The sequence below is a fragment of the Ictidomys tridecemlineatus genome, chromosome 8, assembly GCF_052094955.1.
Source record: "Ictidomys tridecemlineatus isolate mIctTri1 chromosome 8, mIctTri1.hap1, whole genome shotgun sequence".
Lineage (NCBI taxonomy): Eukaryota > Metazoa > Chordata > Mammalia > Rodentia > Sciuridae > Ictidomys > Ictidomys tridecemlineatus.
Window position 1 is genome coordinate 111,541,636 of NC_135484.1, and position 12,910 is coordinate 111,554,545.

A 12,910-nucleotide genomic window follows, 5' to 3' on the forward strand; every position below is an offset into this window, starting at 1 on the left:
GAGTGATCACCCCAGGGAGGACAGAAGGGGAATAGAAAGTAGCAGGTTCCAGTTATATCAGTATATTTTGTTTGTTAAAAATGAATTCTAAGTCATATGTGTTGGTGTACACCTGTAATCCCAGCTACTCAGGAGACTGAGGCAGGAGGATCACAAACTCGAGGCCAGCCTCAACAACTTAGTGAGACCTCCTGTCTGAAAATAAAAAATAAAAAGGACTGGTAATATAGGTAGCTCAGTATTAAGGTGTCTCTGGCTTCAATCCCCAATACCAAATAATAATGATAATAATCATAGTTGTTTTGTTATTATTATTATTATTATTATTATTATACAGCTATTTGATACACTATTAAGATTTACAAATAATGAAGTATTGGAGGAAGGAGAGGTTCTGAGGTCCTAAATAGAATAAGATATATTCCATGCTTGTATTATTACATCAAAATGGGTTCAACTGTCATGTATAACTAAAAAGGAACCAATAAAATGAATAAATAAAAAGATATAACAAAGATGGCTGGTAGGTACAGAAGTGCTTTTTAGGTCATTCTCTAACCATCTTTATATCCATAAATAGTTCATAATTCTAAAAGATATATGCTCTCTGCCATCAGGTCACATTAATGAGAAACTGACATTTACCCTCCCACGTTGCCTTTCATAGATGATTATATGCCTTCAAAAGGAAATCCAGGAACTGAAGGATGAACTGGCCCTTGTCACTGGGGAGCAGAGGACAGAGGCACTCACAGAAGCAGAGCTCCTCCAGTAAGCCTGCAGACTTTTTTCTTTTTCTCGAACAGTGAAAGTTTGTGTTAACTTCTTTGTTGGCCTTGACGTTACAAATTCACCTCAGAGCATGACGGTCTCCTGGGACAGTCTGAGATTGCATTCAGGCGCCAGTTAGAGTGGAGGCTTTCCATGAAAAGCTGCATGAGGCTGCCAGTGTCTTTGCCGCCTGGGCTTTGAGCAAGTAAAGAACAGGGCATGGAGGGAATGGGAATCTCTTTCTCATGCCAGCTGCAGAAAAGGGGCTGGGGAAGAGTCATGCAGTTTTAAAATCCACACCCCAAACACTAAAGCTGTGGATCTCAGACCTGAAAGAAGTTCAAGAAACATCCTTTGTGTTAACTGCATCTTGCTGCAAGCACCAATTTATCCCATGCCAAAGTAAGCTTCCTCTTTTAATAAATAGATGGCCCATATATTATAGTTCAAACACTCCAACTGAGAATGAAAGCAGGTATTCAGGGCTTGTGCAAGCATGGCATCTTTCAGAGCCTTTAGATTTGTGGCCATATGGCATATCGGTGGCATGCTGGGGCCGCCTTCTCTCTGATCATGCGCCACAGTGGTGGGCTCTCTTGTTTCCTGTGCTGCTTATTTAGCATCTGTGTAGTGATAATAATGGACCAGGCCTAGAGCAGTGACAGTCTCTATTTCCAAATAACAAATAGAGCCATACAAGATTTTTTTCTAAAGATTAAACTGCCATTTCACCTAACTTTTCCTCAACAGAGAAAATGGTAAGTAAAAAGACCGTACCTGTAATACCAGCCGCTCAGTAGATGGAGCAGGAAGATCACAAGTTGCCAGGCTGGGGAACTTAGCAAGACCCTGTGTGAAGATAAAAAATAAAGAAGTGCTTGGGATGTATCTCATGCTAGAGGATTTGTCTAGCATGTGCCAGGCCCTGATTTCAATTCCCATACTGAAGGGGTGCAGGGGGCGAGGGGAAAGAATGCAGTTGTTTTCCTTAAACTGCTGTACAGCTTCCCAGGAGGAATGGCTAAAACTTGAAAGGCATTCAGCAAACTTTCTGTCCTCCAGGAAAGTGTTTCCTAATTGTACAACACTATGTGTAGTAGGATAAGCCCCTGCAAAACTGCTTTGTGGCAAATTTGCAATATCACTCCTTGAAGTAGCTCGGGATATCCTTTACCGAATGTTCTTTTTTTGTTGTTGGTCTTTTTAAGTTATACATGACAGTTGAATCCATTTTGATATAATTATACAAGCATGAAATATATCTCATTCTAATTGGGACCCAGGTCTTGTGGATGTACACAATGGCGAGATTCACTGTGGCGTATTCATGTATGTATATAGGAAACTCATGTCAGATTCATCCACTGTCTCTCCTATTCTTATTCCCCTTTCCTTTCCTTCATTCACCTTTGTCTAATCCACTGAACTTCTGTTCTTCCTGTCCTTCTTGTATTGTGGGTTAGCTTCTGTATATCAGAGAAAACATTTAACTGTTGATTTGGGGGGATTGGCTTATTTCACTTAGCATGATACTCTCCAGTTCTGTCCATTTACTGGCAAATGTCATAAAGTCATTCTTCTTTATGGTTGAGTAATATTCCATTATGTATATATAGTACATTTTCTTTATCCATTCATTTGTTGAAGGACACCTAAGTTGAAGGACACCATAATTTAACTATTGTGAAGTGTTCTGCTATAAACATTGATATGGCTGTGTCACTGTACTATGCTGATTTTAAGTCCTTTGGACATATACTAAGGAATGGGATAAATGGGTCAAATGATGGCTCCATTCCAAGTTTTCTGAGGAATCCTCATACTGCTTTCCAGAATGGTTGCACCAATTTGCAGTCTAACCAGTAATGTATGATTACACCCTTTTCCCCACATCCTCACCAACATTTATTATTACTTGTATTCTTGATAGTTCCCACTCTTGACTAGAGTGAAATGAAATCTCAGTGTGGTTTTAATTTGAATTTTTCTAATTGTTAGAGATGTTGAAGATTTTTTTCATATATTTGTTGTCTGATCATATTTATTCTTTTGAGAAGTATCTGTTCAGTTTCTTTGCCATTTATTGAATGGGTTATTTGGTTTTTTATTGCTAACTTTCTGAGTTCTTTGCATATCCTAGAAATTTACACCGTATCTGAGGTGCAGGTGGCAAAGATTTTTCTCCCATTCTGTAGCTCTTTTTTCATGTTCTTGACTATTTCCTTTGCTGAAAAGAAGCTTTATAGTTTGATCCCAGCCCATTTATTGGTTTTCAATTTTACTTCTTGCACTTTAGGAGTCTTGTTGAGGAAGTCAGTTTCTAAGCTGACTGTTGGAGTGTTGGACCTACTCAGGATCTCTGGTCTAATTCCTAGGTCTTTGATCCATTTTGAGTTGAGTTTTGTGCAGAGTAAGAGATAGGGGCTCAATTTCATTCTGCTACATATGGATTCCCAGTTTTTCCAGCACCATTTGTTGAAGAGGCTATCTTTTCCCCAATGTATTTTCATGGTGCCTTTGTCTAGTATGAGATAACTGCATTTATGTGGGTTTGCCTCTGTCTCTTCTATTCTATCCCATTGGTCTTCATGTCTGTTTTGGTGCCAATACCATGCCGTTTTTTGTTACCATAGCTCTGTAGTATAGTTTAAGGTCTGGTATTGTGATGCTGCCTACTTCACTTTTCTTGCAAAGGATTGCTTTGGCTATTCTGGGCCTCTTATTTTTCCAAATGAATTTCATGACTGCTTTTTCTATTTCTATGAAGAACATCACTGGAATTGTAATAGGAATTGCATTAAATCTCTATAGCACTTTTGGTAGTATGGCCATTTTGACAATATTAATTCTGCCTATCCACGAACATAGGAGATCTTTCCATTATCTAAGTTCTTCAATTTCTTTCTTTAGTATTGTGTAGTTTTCATTGTAGAGGTCTTTCACCTCTTTTGTTAGATTGATTCCCAAGTGTTATGTTTTTTGAGGCTATTGTGAATGGGATAATTTTCCTAATTTCTCTTTCAGCTGATTCATCATTGATATATAAGAATGCAGTTGATTTATGGGTGTTAATTTTGTGTCCTGCTACTTTGCTGAAATCATTTCTGAGTTCTAGAAATTTTTTGGTGAGTTTTTTTGAATCTTTTAAGTATGGTTTGTGTTGTTGACAGAGATAGTTGGAGCTCTTCTTTTCCTATTCATATACCTTTAATTTCTTTCTTTTGACTAATTTCTCTGGCTAGAGTTTCAAGGACTATGTTGAATAGAAGTGATGAAGTTGGGCATCGAGTCTTGTTCCTGATTTTAGAGGGTATGCTTTCAGTTTTTCTCCATTTAGAATGATGTTGGCCTTGGGTTTGTCTTATGCCTCAGTGCTGAGGTGTGTGCCTTTTATCTATAGTTTTTCTGGTGTTTTAAATAAGAATGGAGGCTGTATTTTGACCATTGCTTTCTCTGCATCTATTGAGGTAATCATCTGCTTCTTGCCTTTAAGTCTATATATGTGGAGAATTACGATTATTAATTTCCATATGTCGAACCAACCTAGCGCTAGGATGACACCCACTTGATCCTAGTGCACTGTCTTTTTAATGTGTTTTTATATGTGATTTACCAGTATTTTATTAAGAATTTTTGCATCAATATTCATCAAGGATATTGGTCTGAAACTCCTTGATGTGTTTCTGTTTGGTTTGGGTATTAGAGTGATACTAGCTTCATAGAATGAGTTTTTAAAAGTTCCCTTCTTCTTTGTTTCATGGAATAATCTGAGGAGGATCGGTGTTAGTTTGTCTTTGAAGCTCTGGTAGAGCTTGAGTGAGCATCCATCCAGTCCTGGGCTTTTATTTGTTGGCAGGCTTTTATGGCATCTTCAGTTTCATTACTTGCAATTGATCTATTTAAATTTTCTATATCCTCTGGTTTGATTTGGGTAAGTCATATGTCTTTAGGAATTTGTCAGTGTCTTTTAAATTTTCTAGCTTATTGGACTATAAATTTTCAAAATACTTTCTGTATTTTAGTAGTGTGTGTGGCAATATTTCCTTTTTTATCATGTATTTTAATAACTTGAGTTTCTTCCTCTCCTTCTTTTGGTTAGGTTGGCTAATGGTTTATCAATTTTGCTTATTATTTCAAAGAACCAATTTTTTGTTTCATTGATTTTTAAAATTTTTTAATCTCAATTTTATTGATTTTGGCTCTGATTTTAATTATTTCCTGTTTTCTACTTGTTTTGGTGTCAATTTGTTCTTTTTCTAGGCCCTTGAGATATAATGTTAGATTATTTATTTGGTGTTTTTCTATTCTTTTAATGAATGAGTTCAATGCTTCCATAGTGTCCTGGAAATTTTGATATATTGTATCATGTTGTATCACTTTTTCATTTACCTCCAATTATTTTTTTTATGTCATGACTGATTTCTTCTGCTATCCATTCATCAGTCAATAGTGTAATATTTAGTCTCCAGTAAAACTACAGTAGTTTCTGTTTTGTATTTTATCAATGATTTCTAATTTCATTCTATTAAGGTCTGATAGAACTATTTTTTTGTATTTGCTAAGAGCTGCTTTGTGACCTAAAATATGATATATTTTAGAAAATAATCCATGTGCTGCTGAAAAGAAAATCATTCAATCATTAATAAATGAAATGTTCTATATATGTCTGTTAAGTCTAAATTATTTTTTTAATTCTGTAGCTTCTTTGTTTAGCTTTTGTTTGGAGGATCTATGCAGTGATGAGAGAGGTGTGTTAAGGTCACCCAGTATTATTATGTTGTAGTCTATTTGATTCTTGATATTTAAAAGGGTCTGTCTGATGTATATAGATGCTGTATTGTTTGGAGCATAAATAGTTACAGTTGTAATTTTTTATTGTTGTATGATTCCCCTAAGCAATATGAAATGACCTTCCTCCCTTCTGATTAACTTTGGCCTAAAGTCCACTTTATCTGATATTCTTTAAGAATACTAACCTGAGAATTCCTTCACTGCTATGCCCCTTTTCCCTCAAAGAAAGTAATTGCCTCTTATTATCTTTGAAGATAACTCTTCAGAATTTTGATCTTCAAGTCATGCTTGGCCAGAAAACCTAAGCCACTCCCAGCCTTTCAGTGAAAGGAATCTAATATAGTAAGATGAGTGCACAGAAGACGGAATTGCTTAGAAACTCAACAGGCAGTGATGCAGTGCTCCAAGGTCAGTAATGGCAGGTCCCACACTTAGAACTGGAGGGACAACAAGACAAGGTGATGTTACTAAGACTCAAGAGCTGGAGCTCCCCAGTAGGAGTGAGACCTGGTGAGTGCTCCCAGACTGGCCATGGAGTACTGGCCACTGAAGAGCCATAGGTGCTGACACATCATCCAGGCGGCAATCTTGGGCATCTGTTTCATCCTCCTCTCAGTCTTCCACCAGTGTCTCCCGTTGGCTGAACTTACCTAGTTATTAAAGAAGTCGGGGATTAGTTTTCTGTGATGCAGAGTCGACAGGGAAAAGGTAGAAATTGGTTCTTGATGCATCATATCAATAAGTACCAGTGTGTTCTCTCATTCCTGTGTGTCCTGTGTGTTGCATAGGAAGCCCTGTTTAAGAGTAAGATTCTCAGTGTGGTGATTTCTGTTATCAGACTACATTTGTGTTACACCAAATCTAGAGTTATGGTACCAATAGAAACACATGAATCTCTAACCATGTCTAAAATCAACAAGTGGTTGTTCAAAACATTACAAAGCTCTTGACATATCATATTTCATACATTAGAATCAAGTGGGTTATGAACTCCCATTTTTACCCCAAATGCAGATTGCAGAATCACGTCGGTTACACATCCACATTTTTACATAATGCCATATTAGTAACTGTTGTATTCTGCCACCTTTCCTATAAAAAACTATCTAAAAACAGTCTAAGAATGTCCTCATTAATTCAAAGTAAGAAAAGATTTCTTAAATAGGACATTAAACACAGGAGGCTAAGTAGAAAAGGTCAATCAATTTGATTACATAGATATTACTTACTGCCTTTCACCAATGGCACCATAAGAGAGCAAAGGCACCTTAACGTGTGGAGAAAGATATGTGCAATACAGAAAGGAAAAAAAATAAATAAAATAAAATCAACAAGTGGACTTATCCAGGCCCTGGAGGCTTTGAGGAGTTCCTGAGATAGTGAGAGGTGGAGGTTGAAATGGGCAAGAGGAAAGGCTTGATGAAGACACAGGTGCAACCCTGGGAAGGCTCCATGTCTAGAGGTGGTGGATCGCTGGAGCAGGAGGGGCTGGAACAGCCAAGGAGCATTTGGCAGGGCTGTTGTGGTGGAAGCAGTTGGACCTATGAGCCCTTGTGAACTCCTCCTTCCCAGTGCTTAGGACAGGGAAATTAGAAAGGACCCCAGGTCTCTGTCAGAGAGGGGCTAAATAATTGCTGCACACCAGCTGCTGTCTGCAGCTCTGCCAAGCTCCTCTTCTCACTGAAAACAATAAAGAACACAAGCATCCACAGCTGCTTCAGCCCCTTGTTCATGATTGGCTGCCCAAGATGAGATAGCTGAGAGTCTAGAAAAGATGAACTCACCAAAGGAATGAGAGAAACAGACCTAAGTGAACTGCCAACAGTGTGAGAAAGACGAGAACAAGAGGGATTCACGACTTGCAGGGGCAAGAGAACTACCACACGTTATACTTTAGCAAAGAGAAATACACAATGAAGTATAAGAAGCAGCAATACAAAGCAAGTTTTGTTATATATTCTTTGTGATACTGATTATTGTCACTAATTAACTTGCCACTTAATTTCATGTATGAATTTTCCTGTTTAAGTTATTGAAATAATCAAATGTCCCACTCATAAGAGTTTGGGAGATGAGAGTTAAGACAATAAAATCCACAACAGATTAAAAATTGAGAGAGTTCTTGGACTGATTTCTCTTGATCCATAGATAACAATCATATGAATGTCAATCTGGACAGATTCTACATAGATAGTATGTTGAGTAGCCATTAGTTTTTGCAAATAGTTCATTCATTCACTCATCGTTTATTATTCATGTATCATTCACAAAACTTCTGTGGCCCTGAAAAGAATACAGAGACCCTGATCTCAAGGGGCTCACAGTTTGGTGGTGGTAACACACATAAGCACAAGTAATGATGACACAATATAGAAGCTTTATGAGAAGGTACCAACAAGACACAGTGAGAATGTAGAGATGATAATGAACATTTTTTTTCTGTTACCATTTTATTTGTTTTAATTAGTTACACATGACAGTAGAATACACTTATATACTTTGATATATCATACATAGATGGGGTATATTTATTATTTTTCTGATGGTACATAGTGTAGAATCACATCAGTTATGCAGTCATATATGTACATAAGGTAATAATGTCTATTTCGTTCTACTGTCCTTCCTGTCCCTATGACCCCTCCCCTCCTCCCTTCACTCCTCTTTACCTAATCTAAGGTAACTCTATTTTCCCCTAGTGCCTCCCCCCACCTCATGTGAATTAGCATCCTCATATCAGAGAAAACATTCAGCCTTTGGTGTTTTGGGATTGGCTTATTTCGCTTAGCATGATTTTCTCCAACTTTACTGGCAAATGCCATAATTTCATTTTTCTTTAAAGCTGAGTAATATCCATTGAATATATATAGCACATTTTCTTTATCCATTCATCTACTTAAGGACTCCTAGGTTGGTTTCATAGTTTAGCTATTGTGAATTGAGCTGCTAGTAACATTGACGTGGCTATGTCACTGTAGTATGCTGATTTTAAGTCCTTTGGGTAGAAACCAAGAAATGGGATTTTTGAGCTCAGGAATCATGTAAAAGTAGTTCAAGTGCTACTAAATAAACTTCAGTAATTCCCACCAAATTATTGTTCTGCTATTGAGAGAAACATGCTGTATAACATTGTGTCTTAGCGATTCCTGATCAGCCTTTAGGCAGAAGGACTGTTTAAAACCACATCCACCCTGACAAAGCCAAACAGGTTTCCAGCAATCCTGGGAATTTGGTGCTTGTTCACACTGACAGTGTGAATATTCAGATAAGCGTTTTGTTCTTATTATTTTTGTTATATTATTGTTGCATTGTGCTTTGCCATAATTAGATGTTAGCACAATCCAATTTTTAACAGACTCAGGAGTCTTTTATCATTTTAAAGTGAGAAATAGAGAAATTAACGTGTGTCCCTAGTGTAACACTGCTACATCACATCATTAGTCTGTCCTTTGTCTTCTACACTCCCTGGACATTTTCTCAGGAATGTGGATCTACTTCAGTCCTCCCATAGCACCCCCCCTCTCCATGTGGAGTGGGTAGGAATGAGGCAGTGGTATTGGGGAGAAGAAGAGCCCCACAGTTTGGCAGGATAGAGTGGCAGGAACACTCCCTCTAGCTCTTGTCTCTTTCTCTGTTCTGCTGATCCCTGGGCTTATGCTGACTGGCATGGCATAGGGTATTTCTGTCAGGGCTTCTCTGAAGGGTGTCAGAAAGCAGCTATTTCTTAGATACGGGGGATTCTATGTAATATAGTTGGGCAGTTTAGAGATGTCTGATATCCAGCCCTATCAAATTTTTGCACCATTCCCAACATTCCAGTTCTTAATGTAAATATTTGTTGCATTGACTTGGATGTTGTAATTGAAGAGGATTTCAGATGTCAACCTCCAGTTATTGTGATATTTTTAGTTTACATCTTTTTTTTTTTTGGCTTGAGTAAATTTGAAAAGAGACAGCTGGATAAAGGCTATAGAGCCAAGTTCATGTTTATACGGAACTTCTTGGGTGAAGATTTGATTATGACTGATTCTCTAAACATATAACATCTTTGTTCTTTGTGTAACATAATAAGCCTATGGATTGTGGCTAAGATGAAAGCTTTATATTCTGACCTAAATCTAAGTGAGTGGAATATTTTCTGTATTGTAACTATTTACTTATGAATTGAAACTGGATCATATCTCATAAGCTCAAGTTTGTCCAAAGCGTTTGGGTACCTCCAAACATCTGAATCCTTTTCTAACAGAAAAAAAAAAATCTTCATTTAAATCAATTAATCCTTCAGCATAAATTTATTGAGTAACTACTAGATGCTAATAATTTTAATAGGTGTTTTGGAGGGGAGGTAGGAATATAAAATACAAAAATTATAAGAAATTACAGTTTTATTGGGGAAACTTACACAAATATAGACATAAATACACAAATATATATATAAAACAGAATAATAGAATTTACCATTAGAAACAAAAATGGACCCTGAGAATTTTAAAACTTTAATTATCGTTCCAGTTTGACCTATATCAGTTTTTAAATGATTCTCTAGACGGAAGTTTCCTTCTAGAAACTGTAAAATGAAAGAGTTGAACCAAATGATATGTCTATGCCAGAGATATCTATGATAAATAACTGTGCATATCAGTTTATTGGATATCAGTTTATTACATGTGGTTTAATTATTTACTATCTATGAGAATAAAAAACTAAATCATTATGTAGGGATCTGAAAATGGGGAAAGTCATTACAGATTTTAACTATGGAAAAAGCTGAAGGAGCCTTAAGAAATGCCAAGAAGGAGGCACCATTCTAACAATGGTGCTGAGAAGGAATGAGAGGGTGTGTGGAGGAAACAGGGGGCTGCAGAAGAGCAGGAGCCTGCATGGAGGTTTGCATATAGCAAGCACCAACACTGATCTGGACTGAAACTGGCCTGGCAGGAACCTGAGTTCTCATCGAGGAATTGAAGAATAGGATTAGACATGTATATGGTGACTTCATGATGGATTATGAATACCATATGTAGAGGAGCTACTCCTTTATTTAATGGTGACTGAGAAACTTACGTACAAAATTCCACATTCATTAATAGTCAAAACTCTCAGCAGAATAGGAATAGAAAGAAGCTTTCGCTCAAAGTAATAATTGATAGTGAAAAACAGCCGTCTTTCTTCTTAAAATTGGAAACAATGTGATGATGTCCTTTCTTACCACTTATATTCCATATCATTCTGAAAGATTTAGAGCATCATGGGAAGAAAATATAAACATGATTTCTATATGGAAGACACCAAAGAACGCAGAAAAAAGTTATTTGAACTAGTAAAATGAGCTTATCAAAGTTGTAGGATACAAAGTCAATATACAAATTCAATTGCATTTCTGTATAAAAACAATGAGCAATTGAAATTTGAAATAAAACACTGCATTAGAAAAATGCATCTTTGACAGTAGCATCAAAAAGTGCAAAATGCTTAGTGATAAATCTAACAAAATAAATACAATACTTATACACTGAAAACTATAAAACACTGTAGAAGAAAAAAATATTTAAAAACATTAAGAAATAGATCATATTCATAGTTGGGTTATTTAGGACATCGGTTCTCTCCAAATTGATGTATAGATATAATACAGTCCCAGCCAAAATTCCAGCAAGTTGATTCTTGTGTGTAGAAACTGAGAAACTGATTCTAAAATTTTTATTAGTGCAGAGAACTTAGCTAAAACAACTTCATTAGAGAAGAACAACCTATACCTTACATTATGTACAAATATTTATTTGAGCTGGGTCATAGGAATAAATGTAAAACTTAAAATATAAAACTTCCAAAAGAAAGAAGAAAGTCTTTGTGACCTTGAATTAGTCAAAGATTTCTTAGAACATAAAAAACACAAACCCCATAAAAGAAAAAAGAGGAGATGAAGGTACAGCGTAGTGTTGGGGCACTAACCTAGCATGCGTGAAGCCCTTGATTCCCAGCACTGAAAAGGGAGCAGGGGGGATAATTTATACTTCATCAAAATTTAAAATATCTGCTCTTTGGAAAAATCTGTTAAGATTTTAAAAGCAATATATTTTTATTTTAAAAATATAATTTTAAAAATATCTGATAAAGGACTTATGTCCAGAATACTTACAAAATTATCACAATTAAATAATAAGAAAATACAATAAAAACTGTGGGCAAAATGTTTGAGCAAACATCATATTGGAAGATGAACAGATGGCAAATAATGACATGAAAATTAAACATCATTAGACATTAAAGAAGTAGAATTAAAACTGATGAGATGCCATTGCACAATTATTAGAATCTCTTTTAAAACTCAGAGTAACAAGTGTTAGTGAGCTGAGAAACAGCTGAAACTCATTCATTGCTGGTGGAGATGTGACTTGGTACACCTACCTTGGAAAGACAGTTGACAGTGTGTTATAACATTAAACACAAGGTTGTCATCAACCTTGCAGTCCAATTCCTAGGTGTTTATCCATAAGAAATGAAAACATAGCCCACACAAAGACCTCTACATGAATATTTATAGCAGCTTTAAATATACTCTTCCAGAATTGGAAATAACCTGAAATGTCTCTCAACCAGTGAAAAGCTCAGCAAACTATAGTGTAGCCATACAATAGAACCCTGCACTGTAAGAAAAGTCAAATGAACTGTTGATACATGCAAAACTTGGATGGATCTCAAAAATATCATGCTCAGTGACAGCAATTCCACTTACATGACATTCTGAAAGAGAAAATATAGGCACACAAAGCAGATTACTGGTTGCCAAGGACAGTGTTGGGAGAGGGAATTGGTTATAGTAACTGACACAATCTGTACCTTGATTCTGGTGATGATTATATGACTATATATTTGTCAAAACTCATAGCATTATCAACCTGGAAAGGGTAAAATTTAAATTTCACTGTATATAAATTTAACTTCAACTTTTAAAAAATCATAAATATATCTATGATAGAAGATCATGCAAAGTTAAAAGACCTGTCAGCAAACAAATCCAACCAAACAAAATTCACACACACACGCGCACACACACAAAAAAAAAAAGTTTACTGGGATTTTCCTTTGGGTAAATTTTGGTGTGCTTAGTTAATAGCATTTATCATTGACATTGCACATAGACACTTTTCAAAACCATTTCAAAAACAAAATGAGGAGAACTCCAACTTCCTGCTTTGCTACCAAACCTCAACCCCAGTTGGCATCTGCAATATTGTGTCCTTCCTGTTGCAGCTGGGAATCATCCCTCCTCTTGTCTAGAGCTCATCTTACCAACTGAACTCAGACCCAGACCCTTCAACAATCTCAGGAAACTCACTATCCCTTT

At 36.3% G+C, this 12,910-nt stretch overlaps 1 protein-coding gene across 9 annotated transcripts in view; it reads left to right on the forward strand.

Moving 5' to 3' along the window:
* Kif6 (kinesin family member 6) overlaps positions 1-12,910 on the forward strand; it is a 390,004-nt gene that overhangs the window by 153,036 nt on the left and 224,058 nt on the right. For all 9 annotated transcript variants that reach the window (XR_013425183.1, XR_013425184.1, XR_013425185.1 and 6 more), the window contains one exon: positions 668-771. Coding sequence is in view for 5 of the 9 variants with exons in the window: in XM_040282597.2 (XP_040138531.2) it covers positions 668-771 (104 nt within the window). In the remaining 4 variants the exon portion in view is untranslated. The remainder of the gene's footprint in view (positions 1-667; positions 772-12,910) is intronic.